This window comes from Mya arenaria, chromosome 14 (genome assembly GCF_026914265.1).
Source record: "Mya arenaria isolate MELC-2E11 chromosome 14, ASM2691426v1".
Taxonomy (NCBI): domain Eukaryota; kingdom Metazoa; phylum Mollusca; class Bivalvia; order Myida; family Myidae; genus Mya; species Mya arenaria.
In genome coordinates, this window is record NC_069135.1 from 53,435,173 (window position 1) to 53,456,018 (window position 20,846).

At 37.6% G+C, this 20,846-nt stretch overlaps 1 protein-coding gene across 1 annotated transcript; it reads right to left on the reverse strand.

Moving 5' to 3' along the window:
• Positions 1-4,351: 4,351 nt before the first annotated feature.
• LOC128217058 (uncharacterized) lies at positions 4,352-9,766 on the reverse strand. The gene is made up of 2 exons (XM_052923904.1): positions 9,401-9,766; positions 4,352-6,192 (listed from the first exon to the last, which is right to left on the reverse strand). Exons 1-2 carry the CDS (start codon positions 9,733-9,735, stop codon positions 4,815-4,817), a joined length of 1,713 nt encoding a protein of 570 aa, XP_052779864.1. The 5' UTR covers positions 9,736-9,766; the 3' UTR covers positions 4,352-4,814.
• Between the last annotated feature and the right edge of the window lie 11,080 nt (positions 9,767-20,846).

Below are 20,846 nucleotides of genomic sequence, written 5' to 3' on the forward strand. Positions count from 1 at the left end.
GCAATTAGTTTAAAGTTGCCTTAACTGGTTAAAGTTTATTTTGATTTAACTTATTGTTGGCGATCAGAATGCTTGAACATGTTTTTTTGATAACTGTATTCTTTTTAACTTATGAAAAATGCTCACTTCAATGAGCCTCTCAGGTAATGGGGGCATACAATTCAACATGCTTCCAGGAGCGTAGCTAGCCCTCTATTTATGTGGATTTATAATTGTGCTATGGGATTCCGGGGGCATTAACCCTCGGAAAAAATGAAAACAATGGTGCAATCTGATGCATTCTGGGCGTTCTGATGTGCTTTATTTAGTACTGGACAATTGACAGTTATAGGATTATGGAGTCAAGTACGCAAACTGCAACATTGGCTGATTTTTTCCTAATATTTTGGATTCAGCCACGTACTCGCATATAGGCAGCTACGCGCCTGGCTTCAGGTACGCCTATGATAAGTGAACGAGTGTTTCATTCCATCATTGCTTTTTTATTATTTTTTTTTTCTCTATTTTTTTCAGACTGCGCATGAGCGGAGCCAAAGAACGGATACATGACGCATTTTTACTTCAGCAGACAACCCGTGCACGTGAACTCACAAACCGGTTCCTACCGGATGAGCCTGATCAACACTACCTTTCGTGTGACGTCAATATCCTAATGCTAACGGTATATGTATTTATTATATGCTTTCCGGTGGTTTTAAGAGATTAATCAGTGAAATAAAAATGTATAATTCACAGTTTGAAACAGTCGAAATATCAAATGGATATTTATAGTTCCAAATCAAACGTCAGCGCGCACCGAGCTAGGGCAACGACGCCATTTCCAAAATGACGTTACGTGCGATCACAAATTGGTGTGTTTTTTTCTAAAAAAAGAGTAATTAAATGACTTCTTACTCCATTGTTAGGCATTTAATAACATGAAAGTTATTTGTTTCAAGTAAGATAGCAATATACCCTGTGATCACCAAAAGTAAATATTTCACTCGAGGCTTCGTCATGCGTGAATAATATATAGTTTTTGAGCTCAATCGGTGAAATATATTACGATCTTACACTGAAACAAACAGTTATCCTCTATTTCATTGATGAAGCCCCCTTTACCATTTGCCTCATGCGTGTGTGATAATCTCAAAACTGTGTATACACAGTTTAATGTTTACTCTATATGTCCGCAAACTAAGTGAATTTTTAAAATTAAACTTTTCAATTTCCAAATTACAGTTTGTTTTTAACTGCAGAAAGTAGTTGAATAAATTGGAATGAACGGTCCCGTACATCTTGAATATACGGGCGTGGGTGGACCCGTACACTAAACGTACATGAATACGTTATACGGAACACCACGTGTACGGACTTCTGTATATCCACACCCGTACTTGTAAATATATGGAGTTATTATTACTTTAAATAATTCAACAATTATACAGAAAAACATATTTTAACAGTAACTTATTTTGGCCAAACAATAATATATAAATATACATATGGATGTACGGAACCCGTATCCTGGCATGCTCGGGATAGAAGAACGGACTCCGTACATACAACGTGCACACGATGGATATACGGACCCCGTACACGTAGCATGTACGGGATGGATAAAGGGACCCCGTGCATGAAACGTGTAAGCTATGGGAAGACGGACCCCGTGCATGAACGTGTAAGCTATGGGAAGACGGACCACATGCATGCAACGTGTAAGCTATGGAAATACGGACCCCGTGCATGCAACGTGTAAGCTATTGGAAGACGGACCACATGCATGCAACGTGTAAGCTATGGAAATATGGACCCCATGCATGCAACGTGTAAGCTATTGGAAGACGGACCACATGCATGCAGCGTGTAAGCTATGGAAAGACGGACCCTGTGCATGCAACGTGTAAGCTATGGAAAGACGGACCCCATGCATGCAACGTGTGAGCTATGGAAAGACGGACCCCGTGCATGCAACGTGTAAGCTATAGAAATACGGACCCCGTGCATGCAACGTGTAAGCTATGGAAAGACGGACCCCGTGCATGCAACGTGTAAGCTATTGAAAGACGGACACCGTGCATGCAACGTGTAAGCTATGGAAAGACGGACCCCGTGCATGCAACGTGTAAGCTATGGAAAGACGGACCCCGTGCATGCAACGTGTAAGTTATGGAAAGACGGATTCTGTGCATGCAACGTGTAAGCTATGGAAAGACGCAACCCATGCATGCAACTTGTAAGCTATTGAAATACGGACCCCGTGCATGCAACGTGTAAGCTATGGAATTACGGACCCCGTGCATGCTACGTGTAAGCTATGTAAATACGGACCCCGTGCAAGCAACGTGTAAGCTATTGAAATACGGACCCAGTGCATGCAACGTGTAAGCTATGGAAATACGTACCCCGTGCATGCTACGTGTACGCTATGGAAATACGGACCCCGTAGATGCAACATGTAAGCTATGAAAAGACGTACCCCGTGCATGCTACGGGCAAGCTATGGAAAGACGGACCCCATGCATGCTACGGGTAAGCTATGGAAAGACATACCCCGTGCATGCTACGTGTACGCTATGGAAATACGGACCCCGTAGGTGCAACATGTAAGCTATGGAAAGACGGACCCCGTGCATGCTACGGTAAGCTATGGAAAGACGGACCCCGTGCATGCTACGGGTAAGCTATGGAAAGACGGATCCCGTGCATGCAACGTGTAAGCTATGGAAAGACGAACCCCGTGCATGATACGGGTAAGCTATGGAAATTCGGACCCATTGCATGCAACGAGTAAGCAATGGAAATACGGACCCCGTGCATGCAACGTGTAAGATATGGAAAGACGGACCCCATGCATGCAACGTGTACGCTATGGAAAGACGGACACCATGCATGCAACGTGTAAGATATGGAAATACGGACCCCATGCATGCTACGTGTACGCTATGGAAATACGAACACCGTGCATGCAACGTGTAATCTATGGAAAGTCGGACCCCATGCATGCAACGTGTAAGCTATGGAAAGTCGGACCCCGTGCATAGAACGTGTAAGCTATGGAAAGACGTACCCCGTGCATGCAACGTGTAAGCTATTGAAAGACGGACCCCGAGCATGCAACGTGTAAGCTCTGGAAAGACGGACCCCGTGCATGCTACGGGTAAGCTATGGAAAGACGGACCCCATGCATGCAACGTGTAAGCTATGGAAATACGGACCCCGTGCATGCTACGGTAAGCTATTGAAATACGGACACCGTTCACGTAACGCGTACGTGGTGGATATACAGAACCTGTCCACGTTAGAACCCGTACACGTAACGTGAACGGGACTGATACACCATGCATGCTACGTGTGAGCTATCGAAATACGGACCACATGCATGCAACGTGTAAGGTATGGAAATACGGAACCCATGCATGCAACGTGTAAGCTATGGAAATACGGACCCCGTGCATGCAACATGTAAGCAATGGAAATACGGACCCTATGCATGCAACGTGTAAGCTATTGAAATACGGACCCCGTGCATGCTACGTGTAAGCTATGGAAATACGGACCCCGTGCATGCAACGTGTAAGCTATGGAAATACGGACCCCGTGCATGCAACGTGTAAGCTATGGAAATACGGAACCCATGCATGCAACGTGTAAGCTATGGAAATACGGACCCCGTGCATGCAACGTGTAAGCAATGGAAATACGGACCCTATGCATGCAACGTGTAAGATATGGAAATACGGAACCCATGCATGCTACGTGTAAGCAATGGAAATACGGACCCTATGCATGCAACGTGTAAGATATGGAAATACGGACCCCGTGCATGCTACGTGTAAGCAATGGAAATACGGACCCTATGCATGCAACGTGTAAGCTATGGAAATACGGACCCCATGCATGCAACATGTAAGCAATGGAAATTTGGACCCTATGCATGCAACGTGTAAGATATGAAAATACGGACCCTGTAACGTGTACGGGGAGGATATACGGATTGAAAACAGACTCCGATCACGTTGGTGCAATATTATTATTTTATAAATGCAGTATTATGTTTAATTCATTTGATAATAATTACCAAAACAAACAATAAACATAATTTGTGTAAAGACGTTTTTGCGCGTTGTAATGGCCACCTAGTTATTAATTGAAAATATTTTATTAAAGGTATTTTTTTACTAAAAACGTATCGCATTATGTTTGTTAATGTTTTGATCATACTGTTTAACGAGTTCAACATAATTCTGCATTTAATATAAAAACAAAATGATTTTTGAATCCATCTTTATTGTGTGCCTTTAATTGAAAACAAAACCAACTATAATCATGGTATATGTTGTTATTGTTTTTACTTTAAAGAAACTCTGCATAATTAATGCACCTAGGTTCATCTGTGTGTCCAGTGAAAATAGTTAACATATAACTGGCTCTCTTGTAGTTGTAGTAAAAGTATTGAAGCTTTTTAAAGGCACATGGCAAAACGGGCCGTATTATATATTTTATTTTATCATTAAATAAAGAATAAATCTAAATATATATATATATATACGAGTATACATACACACTAACAACATATTGAATATACGGGAATAACATTATACAATAAACAGTCATTAAGTTGAATAACATGTGCACGATAAACATTATAACTATGTAGCTAAAAGCAAATAAAATACGTCAAATATAAAGGTATATGTACGTTTAAGCAAATATGAGTCTTGAGTTATATAAATGTACATTTTCCATCCGTACTTATATTTACGAGAAAGGTTAAAGTAAAAATCAATCAGTTATTATAATTGTATTTTGCCACTTGTAACTAGATCTATTATTTATCGTACATTAAGAACGAGGAGCGTGTCTTTCAGTCCGCCGACAACCAGAGAGGAAGTACGGCTGCTGAAGAACAAAGCTTTAGGTCCGTACAATCCGTCTTGTTTCCTTGCCAGTGTGGCCAACTTCGTCTTCCCGTCCTTGTCAACCTGCAGCACTGTGCAGGAGTAAATGCAGCAGACGAACACGTGCCCAGCAGTTGTCACGTGTACTCCGTGAGATCCCAACAAGTCAGTGTATGTGGCCAGCTTGTTGCCGAGGTTGTCCAGGGTGATAAGTTGACTGTTTGAGCAGTTTGTGATGTAGATAGTCTTCCCGTCGTTACTGATGGCAATTTTCGACACCGTGTCATCACCGGACTTGTCCTCGTACAGCTTCTTTACAAGTTGTCCCGTCATCGTATAGACGTAAAGCGCGGTGCGTGATGAAATGTAAAGGTTGTTCCCGAGATGAGATGCGCTGTTACATCTATGGGTGAAACTTAATTTTCTCGTAGTCACAAGTTTTCCTTTTGTAATGTTAATGAAATGGAGTTCATGTCTATCGTATTTGTTGTTGCTAACACAAACGGCAACCTCATTTCCGCCAATGTGGCACACGTCAAATGGATACTCGGGAACATCACAGTGGTCGACAACCCTGTACTCCTGGTCCAGGAGTTTCACTTTATTGTTGTTGCTGTCTGTAATAACAATCTCTCCACCAGGCAGTCCACATATCCCTTCAATACGACATTTATCTTTGTCTGAACTCATCTTCACGTTGTACTCCTTGTGACCTTTGGTACCGAATACATGATCTCGGTGGAATAGCGATGAACGTGGTTGTGCACCAAAAACATTCGATTCATTTAACTCTCCAAATGTCTTCATCAAAGACAAATTATCTTCTATTCCATTATGTTTACGAAAAGTTATATCGTATTTGACAACATTTGACATGTTTTGCAGTATTTCGTTGGCTTGTTTGATTTTTTCTTCACATTTTCTGAACCCAATATATAGGGGTGGTTCGCCTGATGAGTCTTTGCTTTGTATGTCATCTATGATGTTCTTTAATTCATCGTGCATTTGTGTCCATGATTCCGTATCTTTCTTAATGGACAGTTCCTGATCAGCAACCAGACGGTCTAATTCTTGAACGGTTGTTTTCTCCATCTTGTCAAGAATGTCGTTGATCTTTTTACGGATTGCTTTGATTTCATCAACAATGGCTGTTCGAGTCTTCCTCAGTGAGGAACTATTTTTATTTCTGTCGTTTTTCATATCTTCTATCTGCTTCCTAAGTTCAGCTACCCTTTGAGGTAGTTGACGAAACTCGGGATCTTTGCGGATGCCCTTTGCAACGTCTGGAATGTGCTGTATTAATGAACATTGTCTGCAATAAAAAGGCGAAAATTATGAGTTTTTTATTAAGACACTTGGTAATAACATTCTTCTAAAATCACAGACACACAGACAGACACATACACAGACACACACGCACATGCACACACAAACACACACACACATTCAAGCAGACAGACAGAGAAACACAAACACAGACAGACACACAGGCAGACAAAAATATAGACAGACGGACAAACATACACACACTGAAACAGACGAACACGCACACAGACATACACACAGTTAGGCAGGCAGACAGACAGACATACAAACAGACACACTGATAAACAGAAAGAAAGACACTCAGACACACACAGACAAACAGACACACAGCCAGACAGACACAAAGACAGACGGACACACAGATAGACATAAACACAGGCAGGCAGACAGACATACAGAAATACTGACAGACAAACAGACAGATAGACACACAGAAAGACACTCTCTCACCGACAGCAATACAGACAGTTAGGCAGGCAGACAGACAGGCAGACAGACAGACAGACAGACAGACAGACAGACTGGCTAGACAAACATAATTATTAATTGTCGTTAACATATTAATAACAGATTCTTGATATATCTTGATATGCATCAGAAAATGATTAATATGGTCACAATGAAATAAGGCATATTACAAGGAAAAAATACAGACAAATCAAGACAAATAAAAGCATAACAGATGTTTAAAAAACACCAAATGATTAATATCTAAATTGAAAGGTAAATGGTACACGTATAGGAATTTTGGGAGGCTAATAGCATAAATTACTGTATAGTCTAATCTTAGTATTTATAATAAAATTTCTTAGAAGAAAGGCTTGGTTAAAAAAAATAACTTAGATTTCTTGCTATGACAATGTTTTGCGAATTCATTCATTTAACGTCATTTAGTTTATATTCAGTATACCATAAGTCGCATTGAGTTTATATAAATTATACCATCAGTCGCATAGAGTTTAAATTCAGTATACCTTAAGTCGTACAGAGTTTATATTCAGTATACCATAAGTCGCATTGAGTTTTTATTAAGTATACCATAAGTCGCATAGAGTTTAAATTCAGTATACCATAAGTCGCATTAAGTTTATATATTAAGTATACCATAAGTCGCATAGAGTTTATATTCAGTATACCATAAGTCGCATTGAGTTTATATTCAGTATACCATAAGTCGCATAGAGTTTATATTCAGTATACCATAAGTCGCATAGAGTTTATATTCAGTATACCATAAGTCGCATAGAGTTTATATTCAGTATACCATAAGTCGCATAGAGTTTAAATTCAGTATACCTTAAGTCGCATAGAGTTTATATTCAGTATACCATAAATCGCATTGAGTTTTTATTAAGTATACCATAAGTCGCATAGAGTTTAAATTCAGTATACCTTAAGTCGCATAGAGTTTAAATTCAGTATACCATAAGTCGCATTAAGTTTATATTAAGTATACCATAAGTCGCATAGAGTTTAAATTCAGTATACCATAAGTCGCATTAAGTTTATATTAAGTATACCATAAGTCGCATAGAGTTTAAATTCAGTATACCTTAAGTCGCATAGAGTTTAAATTCAGTATACCATAAGTCGCTTTAAGTTTATATAAAGTATACCATAAGTCGCATAGAGTTTAAATTCAGTATACCTTAAGTCGCATAGAGTTTATTTTCAGTACCATAATCGCTAAACAACAGTGGCAGTATATGTAGTAAGGCTCATTACTCTTAGAATGTGTCGAGTTATGTCTCTTGACTATCTGAGAAATAATGAAGAGCATTAGAACCATTCGGAACTCCTCGGCCATTTTCCGTCGAAAACAACCTCGGATGTATGTCGGTACATCAGTAGAAGTAGATCGTAAAAATAAATAATAGTAAAAATGAATCGTTGTGTTTAGCGTGTATTTTGAATCACAGTTTTTTTTAATTGATTGTCAGTGAAGCGTATTATTGCAAAGACAATTAAGGTTTCCAACAGTAAAGTCATTAAGTGTAACTTCTGAATTTAAATACTACGCGTTCTAATGTAAAGATTTCAGTCATTGTAAACCATCAATATACTTCCCGTGGTTGTTTTTTTATGGAAAATGGCCGAGGAGTTCCGAATGCGTTGGGACATAATTATTACGCATTATTATGTTATTTACATTGTCATTTTATGTACGTGCACGACATATTCATCTATTCAAACCGCACAGCTAGAAATTTTGCCCAAATCATCGTTTGTTAAAAGGGAGTACTGAAGTGTTTCTCAATATTTCTCCATTTGAATAAAGGTCTCATAATATAAGATCTGACACGAATAACGAGTCTATATATGTATACAGGGGCGGATCCAGGATTCGACGTTAGATGGGGCGCTACTTAGGGGCGTAACCTTTTTACTTTCCCATCTCCCTCAAAAGCGAAATCTATTTGGTTGGAAGTGCTAGGAAGGGGGGCAGGGAGTTGGGGGTCAAATGATCCCCACAAAAGAAAATACGAGAAATAAATGAATAAAAGAAATGACAGTTTTAGTTCAAATGGTGCACTTTGGTGGTATTTTAGTAGTACAACTATGATAATGAAATAAAAAGTTAACATGGAGGATTTCAAAGGGGGTGGGTTCGACACCCTCCCTCCCCGATCTGCAAGTGATATATAATGAACGAGTAAACAAATGTGTTATAGTTATGCACCAGTCATTTGTAACCACGCCCCACCCCCCAGGTCCGGGGAATAGCGGGGACTTTGACTTTCGGTCCAGCCAAGCCCGGGCAAAGTCTCCGCCCTGCGGGGACAATCTGCTGGTAAACCCCCCGATAAATGCCCCCACACCCAAGCGACCATATATAAGGCCAACTTCCCGCTATATTTGGCGTGATGACAAAACCACCACAGTCACCCGGCACTGCGGGGCCACCTGGAAAGTAAAAACACGGCCCATTTCCCCGGCTATCCCCGGTATACCCCCGGACCTAGGGGTTACAATTGACTGGTGCATTAGCAAGGCTTTGTTGACACTCAGTGTTGACGGATAAAAATATAGCACAGTCTAATAATACAGATACGTAAAATACAATTTAGTTGTGATTGTATAAACCGTTACAATGTTAAGCATGCTATTCTATATATTTATTTATTTAACTATTTTTTGATCAGTTTAAATACTGTGATTGTGTTATTTTAACTTAAACCGTCTTTGAAACATACCTATGATCAATTGAAACGCACACATGGCAACACAGCTGGTCATGGTCACCACATACCATCTTGAGCGCCTCCCCGGGGTGCCTCCCGCATCTCTCAAGGATGTCCACCATCCCAGGTGCTGCTGCCCATTTCTTCACGTCCTTCCGGTCGAGTACCGTGTGTCTCTTGTATAAGCCATAATGTTTTGTAACACAATTATCGCAGTAATATTTCGTGCACTGATTACAGAAATGTTGAGCTTCCGTGTTCCGTCCATCTTCTTCGCAAGCGGAACAGGCGAAATCGTGGATGAAATCACAGCCCCTCTGAATGGAGGATTCAAACTTCGATGCCATAGTCCTGTAACATATAGGGTTACAACTTATAAACGTCCTCTCCCTGCCCTTCACTTCCAACAAGGAAGTTAGATAAACAACTTATCTCCCGCCTACGTAATACATTGTAGGTCAGGTGACTGGATTATATTGATAAGCATTTAAAAGCTCGACTGATATTTAATATGTAAAAAGTTTGAATAATAATAATTGAAATACATTTGTTAAAATACAGTCGAACCTCACTATGTTGACGTCGGATAAGTCGACTTTCCGATTATGTCGACTTTTTTTCCGGTCCCGAATTTATTCCTTCTTATTCTATATAAAATAAATCTGTTTATGTCGATTTTTTTATCTCGACTTTTTCGCTATGTCGACCTCGTTTTTCAGTCCCAGTGTTCGTATTTCACACATTCCCTATGTTCTTTATGTCGAACTGTAGATCGAGACGTAGGTGTGAAAATATTTATGACGGTTTGCGGTATGTCGCAAAATACCATGCGTGTCAATATAACAAACTGTCATAATTGGGGGATACAAAAATGTAATTGGTAAGTGCGAATAATTAAAGTTGTTTCTTTATGTATTTAATTAAAGAGACATTTATTGCTCAAGCTCTTTGGTATTGTATAAAACATGAACATTTTATTGATTAGATATCAATCCCTAATGGGAACAGAAAGAATAACTTAATACCGCTAGCAATGTTTTATCATAATAATCATTGAATGAATGTTGAGTTAAACAATACTATTCTTGCACATACTGATTATTCTGTAACCCAATGCATTATTGTCCAAATCCAATTTACACCGGTAATTGTGCACGGACATTTTTGCTTGCTTTAACTTTCTGTTGCACTTTCTTGTTATATTTTTTTCAGAAGTAACAAAAACTTTCACCGTACCGATCGCCAATATTCAAACATTGTTCTTTAATAATAAATGGCGTTGCAATCTAACTGTTATATAATATAACTTAACTGTAAACTGCCCAAAAATACGTCAGTTTATCTTCTATTTATTTTTCATTTTTTAGCGCGAAATAATATACAATTTAAATCAAAATAAAATTACATAAATTTTTGTTTTTATATTTTAACACATTCGGAACACTTCGGTCATTTTCCATAGAAAAAAAATACCTTGGACAAAACAAACCAAATTGTTACTTCCCCTGCAGTACATTAATCACTGCCACCATTCAAATCACATGACCATGAATATATAACGTGATACATACGTAACGGGTTCTACCAAAACACCATAACGGAAATCATGCCGGTTGTTGCGTACATGTTACGATATTTTCCGTTCATCTACTGCTATAAGTTGATTAGTTTTTGTCCCAATTTTACTTATAATAATTATGCTTAACATTGATACTTCGTTTTATTTCATATAAAGTTTAAGTATAACTTCATCATTTAATTCATCATTGAGATTTTATTGGGATATGCGCCTATTTTCGAAATAAAATTTGGCAAAATTTATAATAGTTGGCTTGTTTTGAAAAACATTGTGTCATTTGAATGTTACATAATTATCAACCTATTGGTTCATTAAAATGGTCTAGCTCTGTACTTTAACTGATTTAATAACCAAATATTTACACCTCAACTTCCTTTCCTTGAATGAACTGCCTTTTGGCAATTGCGTTTATCAATCGATGAACGCAACATATTCGGATATGTTCGGATCGCAATTCATCGCATAACAATATACATGAAAACTATTAATCTTGATATTGTTTGTATTGTGTCAGCAGGTCCCGTAAAATATAAATCAACATTTAAGAAAGTGTTAATTCATTATATTTTAAATGTATTGTTGCCATAAGTGTTTCAATTTTACGTTTAAAAGTGATTTCAAGTGGCTGATCTTTACCCGCTTTATTGTGACGTCATTTGTAAAAAAAAATGTTTCCGGTTACAGTCGGGTCGTTCTAATTACGGTGATAATTAAAGAAGTCCAACTTCAACACAAATTATTTATTTATGAAACAACATTTCGGCCATTCGGCCTTCATCAGGTTGTATGTATATAATGAACAGGAAATGACATCAACATCAAATGACGTCAACTTTTATAACGTCAAAATATAGCATACATTTTTGCGCAAAATAATGTCTTATAGGATCTATAGAGATACAATTATACTGGTAAAATGCAATATAAATGCATAAACAAACATCAATAAACCAGTATAAACTATGCAACTTTAAATAGGTTAAAAACAGTTATAAACCAGATTAATTTTGTGATTTTTTTTAAAATTCTGCTAGAAGAATTAAAATAATATTTTTGAATTTATACCATTAGGAAGAATTAAAATAATATTTTTGAATTCATACCATTAGGAAGAATTAAAATAATATTTTTGAATTCATACCATTAGGAATGACTGTGCCAAGAATGTGCATCCATTTACTCTCCTTTAATAATCGTTTCCAATTGTTCTCAATTTTATCAATTGGCATAAAAGAAAAATCATTGATACTATGATCAGGAGCATTAAAATGAACTCCACGCGTACTTTGACCAGCCTAATTGCGTTCATATCCCCGATATTGTCATCAACCCCGCAATTCATTCCTTAAATGAAGTAACGACATATTAACTTATATATTTAACAAACCAGATTTGTGCGGGTTTTACCGTTTATTAAATAAAAGACTGGATCAATTTATGCAAGGTATCTGTCAATTGACGATATCTTCACCATTTTAATATTCATATGTTTTGTTAATTACAGTGTGTGTATACCAAGTAATAAATTACGTAATAAATGCGACGTCGGACGTCAACATCTTGCTTAAAATGAAGACTTAAAGATAAGTTTTCTTTAACAACACAATTTATAATAAAATAAAAGGCAGTCTATGCCGCTTAAAGAACCCCGCATTTGTTTTATTACCGAAATTTGATAAGGTCATTAGGTTCATCAAACACTTCGACAAACCTGTTTCCAAAATAATGTTTTGACAGTGCTCCGTCAGACGGCCGTATTATGGAAAGGTTTTTAAGAAACTAAACTCTCAATCAAACTCTTGTAAAAGACCGAACAAAGGCAAGGCTCCTTAAGCGGCGTAGACTGCGCTATATTTCATTTTAAATGGTAAAGAAATAGTAAAGTTAACTTTGTTTAAAGTCTTTTTTCAAATCAAAATATTGCCTTCCGTAGCATTTATGACACAATTAATCAAATGGTATACACACACGGAGTAAGTCCCTCTGGACCATCCATATTGTTTTACGATAGGTTTTCAAATTTAAAATTTGTTATTGTTTCTGATAACTCAATTTACTTTTTTGATAATTTGAAAGAGTTAGATGTCATTTTACTTAAGAGTTTTGCTTTATTTTAAGACACTGTATTGTTGGTTATCAGTTTTCGACACTCAGCTAGATTAATTCAAACTGACAGTCTGAAGATTACACTTTATCTAGGTGTGATAGAGACACATTAACATGTAGTTTCATATTTATAGGGTAAACATTTGATACTTTATTATTAACAATTAAATAAATACATGACTTAAATTGTGAATGGAATGTATGAAAATGAACACATGTCAATCATTTTTACGCCCAACCTCCCTGCTTTTGTCCTGTGTCGAACCTGAGGGTTCATGTGACAGCCCGTGCGCTAACCACCGCTCGTTAAATACGAGTTCTGTTAAAGATGATAATTATCTTTCATTTTGAAGGTTTTCTTCGTATTTTGAACTGTCATTCAACTTGAATAATTGAAATGATATTAAAATATACATTGAGGAGAGAATAAAATACATTTAAGTAGAACACATAACCAAAAGCCAGCTTTACTCGCTCAAGTTGGCAGAGATCTATACCGCTTGTCTGGGGCTATCATTGCGTAGCAGATGGCCTGGGAAGTGTTCGGGTTCATTAGTAGCAGTTATTCGTGTTAATTTGAAATAAGTACGCGATTCACCTGTAGTAAAATGTGAAGATTCTGAAATTGTAAACAGTTCATATATATCCGAGGTTGTTTTCGATGAAAAGTGGGCGAAGTGTTTTGAAACATTTTAGAATTGTTTTTCAAGGACATCGTTGTTAGCGTAAACTTTTAAATTTATCCGTTATTTTAAATGGTGAAACTGTATCGGTCAGATCCAAAATGTTTTTTAGTTGTTACGTTGGGTGTTAATTGTTCTTGACCCGTGTTTATTTAGAGCTATATACTAAAATTGAAGAAAAAAAACATTCAGCACATACATATTTACATTTTTTTTCTTTTACTAAAAGATAGGATGAGCTGTCGAGTTACAGGTTTTTTTCCTTGGCCTTATGTATTGATTTTTTCACTACAACGTATTTGAAAATGCTTATGTTCTATTTATATTGCTTGCAACTGCCCTGTACGCCTTGTCAGTGTCGTACCCGAAGCAATTTAAATGATACGCCCGTGTTCTTGAGTAATCCTTCTGTAACGGGTTAAGAAAAAAATGTGCGGCAAAACCAGGACTCGAGCCCGGCACCTCCGGCTTACAGGGCGAGTGCACTTATAACTGGGTAATACAAAGCCATTTTCGCCAGTCTGCTCATAAACCCCAATACGTGTATAGGTAAAGGTACCATGACATACTCCCCTGCCAAGCCAGGATAGAAAACCAGGTAAAGATCGTTTCGATGGAATAGGGTTGGCGGTTTGGTCATCTCATTAACGAGGGTACGATAATATATCGTATGATCAAAAGTTCCAATTGAATACCTACTCGAGGGTTACAAATGAAATTAAATGTTCAAAGCTGCAATATCACAGATTGAAAATGAAGACGCACTTTCAGTTTATGTCTCAGAATCAGCCGATTTTGGTATCAATGTCTTTAATTCAATCCTATAAGATATCTGTTAATATAGCAGCTCTCAATTGTATGGAAAACTGCCGAAACTTTCATTTTAGCCAATAAACATCAATCTTCAAATGAAGATATGAAAAACTGCGGTTTGATCTTTGCCAGCACTCTTGTGTCACTGGTTTGAAAAAAAATACTCAAAAATTGGATCGTTCCAAGACAAAAAGAAAAGTTGCAAAACGGTTGATCTGTGAGGGTGCAGCTTTAACACACATAATCGAACAAATTATGGAAACTATCCAATAAAGATGTTATAGTTTTGAAATAGATAGCATAACTATCGATTGGAAAATCAATTGTACGATACTTGCGTTGATAAGATAGCCCCATTAAGAACACGTTCAACCACTGTCCCCCGTTGGGCGCCCCATTAAGAACACGTTTAGGCACGGTTACCCGTTGGGCATCCAATTAAGTACACGTCAATCCATGGGTCCTCGTTGGGCGCCCAGTTAAGAATTTGTTTAGCCATGGTTCCCCGATTGGTGCCAAATTCAGTACACGTTCAGCCATGATTTATTTCCGGACGCCCCATTAAGTACACGTTCAGCCATGGTCCCCCGTTGGGTGCCCCATTAAGTACACGTTCAGCCATGGTCCCCCGTTGGGCGCCAAATTGAGTACACGTCCAACCATGGTCCCCAGTTGGGCGCCCAATTAAGGACACGTCCAACAATGGTCCCCCGTTGGGCGCCCAATTAAGTACACGTCCAGCCATTGTCCCCCGTTGGACACCCAATTAAGTACACGTCCAACCATGGTCCCCCGTTGGGCGCCCAATAAAGTACACGTTCAGCCATGGTGATCCGTTTGGCGCTCTATTAAGTACACGTCCAGCCATGGTCCCCCGTTGGGCGCCCAATTAAGTACACGTTCAGCCATGGTCCATCTTCGCAACCATGGTCCTCCGTTTGGTGCCCCATTAAGTACACGTCCAGCCATTGTCCCCCGTTGGGCGCCAAATTAAGTACACGTTCAGCCATGGTGGTCCGTTTGGCGCTCTATTAAGTACATGTCCAGCCATGGTCCCCCGTTGGGCGCCCATTAAGTACACTTTCAGCAATGGTCCATCTTCGCAGCCATGGTCCTCCGTTGGGTGCCCCATTAAGTACACGTCCAGCCATGGTCCCCCGTTGGGCGCCGAACAGAACACGAACAGCCAAGTTTCCACGTTTGGTGCCTAATGTGACAGGATGGAAAAATGTGCAGACATAATTATTCGGGCTCGATACTGTAAAACGTGCTGTATTAAAGCTGTTCGTGAACTACCGAGGGGCTTTAGACAGTGCTTCATTAAAGCTTAATGTGAACCACTGTAAGGCATTGAACGGTGTTACTTAAAAGCATTATGCAAACAACTTAAAGGCTTTAAACGGTATTACCTTAAAACTGTAAATGAACTGCTCTAAGGCTTTAGACGGTGTAACCATAAAGCTTTAAATGAACTGCACTAAGGCTTTAGATTTTGTAACCTTAAAGCTTTGAATGAACTGGTTTAAGGATATTGACGGTGTTACATTAAAGCTAACAATTTAAAGCTTTAAATGAACTGCTTTAAGGCTTTAGGTGGTGTTACCTTAAAGCTTTGAATGAACTGTTCTTAGGCTTTAGACAGTGCTTCATCAAAGCTTAATGTGAATTACTATAAGGCATTGAACGGTGTAACTTAAAAGCATTATGAAAAACGACTTAAAGGCTTTAAATGGTGTTACCTTAGAACTTTAAATAAACTGTTCTTAGGCTTTAAACGGTGTAACCTTAAACTTCGAATGAACTGCTCTAAAGCGTTAGACGGTGTAACCTTAAAGCTGTGAATGAACTGCTCTAAGTCTTTAAACGGTGTTACCTTAAAGCTTTTAATGGAGTGCTCTAAGGCTTTAGACGTTCTAACCTTAAAAGGCTTAAGGCGGTGTTACCTTAAAGCTTTAAATGAACTGCTCTACGGCTTTTTAAGATGTTACATTATAGCTTACAATTTACTGCTCTTAGGCGTTAGACATTGTAACCTTAAAGCTTTGAATGAACTGCTCTAAGTCTTTAGACAGTGCTTTTTAAGCTTAATGTGAATTACATTAAGGCATTGAACCGTGTAACTTAAAAGCATTATGAAAAACGACTTAAAGGCTTTAAACGGTGTTACCTAAGAACTTTAAATAAACTTCTCTAAGGCTTTAAACGGTGTTACTTTAAACTTTAAATGAACTGCTCTAAAGCTTTAGACGGTGTAACCTTAAAGCTGTGAATGAACTGCTCTAAGGCTTTAAACGGTGTTACCTTAAAACTTTTAATGGAGTGCTCTAAGGCTTTAGACGGGGTAACCTTAAAGCTGTGAATGAACTGCTCTAAGGCTTTAGGCGGTGTTACCTTAAACTTTAAATGAACTGCTCTAAGGCTTTAAACGGTGTAACCTTAAAGCTTACAATTTACTGCTCTTAGGCATTAGACGGTGTAACCCTAAATCTTTAAATGAACTACTTTAATGCTTGAAACGGTGAAACCTTAAAGCTTTGATTGAACTGCTCTAAGGCTTTAAACGGTTAATGATATGAATATTGAGAAAAAAACATTTGATATAAATATACAGCCAATCGTATATAACTGGTTCAATCTCAGCTTTGCACAAGCGGTAACTCAACCTGTTTATTGATAAGTTAATTCATATCAAACAAAAATCATTTAAATGTGCAAATAACCGAATGATAAGCTGTGGACATCTTATCAGAGTTGTATTCATTTGGCTTGTACATGTCATTGCTTTTGTGCGAAGATAAGATTGTTAAAACGGACATTTTAAACTTATTATGAATAGTATTATGTACAGCACGTACATAACACCATCAACTTATATTAAGTTATGTGAAACTCTTAAAATGAAAGAATTCTACAATTGATGGAAAAGCCCGACATCAAAAGCATCTAACTTAAATGCAAAAAGGGCAGGAATTGTGAGTGCAAGCTTATCATTTTGCTAGGCAATGGATGCATGTGTCAGTTCCGTGTTGGCAGTATATGCATGCGGTCAGTTCCGTGTTGGCATTACTTGTATGCGGTCAGTTACGTGTTGGCAGTACATACATGCGGTCAGTTCCGACTTCGCAGTACATGTATACTTGTCAGTTTGAAACAGTAGAAATATCAAATGTATATTTTTCACTGTATTGAAATTTTAGCCCGCTTTCAACTTTCAAACCCCTAGGGCAACAACCCCATTTCCGAAATGACGTTACGTGTGCATACAAATTGGCGTGTTTTTCTAAAAGAAATTTTTAATTAAATGACATCTCCATTTTTAGTCATTTAATAAAACTTAGAAAATCGTTGACAGTAAGATAGCAATATACCCTGGGATCACTCGAGGCTTCGCCATCATCATCATCATCCTCAACCTCCTCCTCCTCCTCCTCCTCCTCCTCATCATCATCATCATCATCATCATCATCATCATCATCATCATCTTCATCATCATCTTCATCATGTATCCTTAAGAGGTTAACATATCGCCATAACGTGTTAACGTCCCGGTGGCCGTGCGGATAACACGGCTGTATTTTACTTTTTTCTTGCTTTCGAACCTCGTTAAAGCCAAAATACGCTATAACTGTATTTTTTTCTGCAATTTCGATATCATAGAGTAACATAATGATAAAATAAGTGTTTACAGATTCATAACCGGGAATCCTTTTTGTCCCAAAACATGGGCGAGTCACTTTAAAATGGCACTCAGTAGAAAAGATTGTACCTGCCAGAGCGTTAATAAAGCTAACAGAAATGTATATTTGAAGCATTTGAAATGATTCTTGCATGCAAATTGATCAATTGACTATAGCATATATAGGAAATGTATTTATTGGTGTCTGACCTTAATGTTAAATGTAGATGTCTGTCGGTCAACATACAAAATTGGTATACTTTAAGTATTTGCTGGCTGATTTTTAATACGTTAAAAAAAACAATCGACAACACATCATACATAAAGTTATATACAGTTTTTCTTTCATGCTTTACGATGAAATATGGGGTTTTAACAGTGAAATAACAACAGTGAAAATAGCAATTTGATATTTTCATTGCAAAATAAGGAGTGAAAATATCAACTTTCAGAACTACTTTTAAATCCCTTTGTTGTTACCTGTACTTGCCTTGATCAATACAGAACACTGGTCTTCAGTAAATTATGTCAAAAAATGTTAAACAAAAATAAAGAAATGCTTTAGAAATTTAAATAAATATATACTTTTAAATTCCTTTGTTGTTACTTGCCTTGATCAAAACAGAACACTGGACCTTGAACCAGTAAATGTTGTCAAAAATTGTTTAAAAATTAAAGAAATGTTTTATAAATTTAAATAAATATATATTTGGAAATTAACAACTTACCGTTTATTACCGGTTATCCCGTTTATCAAACATTTTACTGATCTTTGAAGCTCAATGTTCGAACATTTGCTTTCATACCAAACAAATTACAGACAAACACAACTGTTCGAACATAAATAAAATTTTATATCATCGTTCAAATGTATTTTGAACTGTTTGCCGTTGTAGTACGTAAAGTGAGCTTCCTGGAGAATTCACACAACAATTTAAAGATAGATCCGGTATTTTTTACCCCACCCACAACTCAAAATGTGTCAATAAACAAGCGTGGCATTTTCTCCTTATCTGGAAAACAAACATTTGAAAGCGAAACAGACTGGTCTTTGACAGTAATTAAGATGACTGAATATTAACTTACTATAAAATAACGCGTACATGCAGGCTTTAACTAAGAAGGATGGTTAAAATCCAATGAGTATCCACATTTGTATTGCGAACACATTTGACCTTCCAAATTTTCATTCTTTAAATAGCGGCGTAGTAATTTGGTTATGTATTCATGCCCATCTTAAAATAAAAAGTGTTTTCATTATTTTTTGGAAAATATGTGCACTAATAATACTTCATTGTTTATTGTTCATAAAGCTTTGCAATAAAAACGAGCGAATATTAAGCTATAAGAATGAATAACAGAGAACTATTTCTCAGCAAACCGAAAGTAGAAAAGTTGACAGCTATATAATTATGCATGAGGGGCGCTCCACGGGTAGCGGCGTAAAGCCCACCCTTTAAAAAAAGGGGGGGGGGGGTAATTCAGAAATAAATAAAAAACAAATAAACTCCGAAAATAAGCATAACAGAAACAGAAAAAAATGTTTATTTCAGTGTTAGATCGTATTTAATTTCACTCGTGATCATAAAAAAACTACATTTTCACTCGTGGCTTCGTGACACTCGTGAAATATAATACGATCTTACACTGAAATAAACAAATATCCTTTATGTATATATGCATTATTTTCACTTGAAAATGGATGTTAACGAGATATTTTGCAATCTTTAAAGCGCCTAATAAAAACATTTTAAATTATTTTCGATAAAAATATAAAAATAAAAATTTTGAACACAAAACCCTTTCAATTGATATCGATATAATATGACGTCACCAGGCAACTGTAAGTCACATCTGTTTGGGTCAGATACCTTACTAAGGTTATAGAAGAGAAAAAAAACTAATATACAGTCAAAACCCATTGGCTCGATACTCCAGGGACCGAGAAAATACTTCGAGCCTCGCAAATATCTAGCCAAGCGCGCATCCTTACAAAGAGTAAAACAAAATCGGTTCTCAACATTCAATTCCAGCCAACGAGGAAATCGAGCCAAGCAATATCGAGCCAACGGATTTCGACTGGATGATTTATAAAATATTTCCTGCGAATGGTATAAACCTTTCATATTTACCAAGAAGAGCGAGTGCGAGTTTGGCCCTTTAAACATAATGTAGTTAAAGGACACGTTTCACTAGTGGATCCAAGGGCGGCGCCCCGGCAGACCCCCCTCACCCCCTTAAATCGCAAACGTTTACTTTTTATTTAAATATATGAGAAAAATAGTTAAGAAGTTCGCCCAAAATGCACCATTTCGGACTAGAAATTGTTAAAATTTCTTGGGGGATTGCCGCCCCCCCCCACCCCTCAGCACTTTAAACCAAATTCATTCTGGTTCTGAGGGAGGGGCACAATTCAAATGGTTACGCCCCCTAAGTTACGCCACTTGTACGCACCCCCACCCCTGCATTTTACTTCAACAAATGTCTGACGCTTCTAATAACTCAAAAATATCCCAGACTCTAATGAGTTTTATTACATCTAAGAATGGAAATTGTGACAATGCTTGACAAAGTTTGTACCTGCATTTCAGAGGTGGTTAA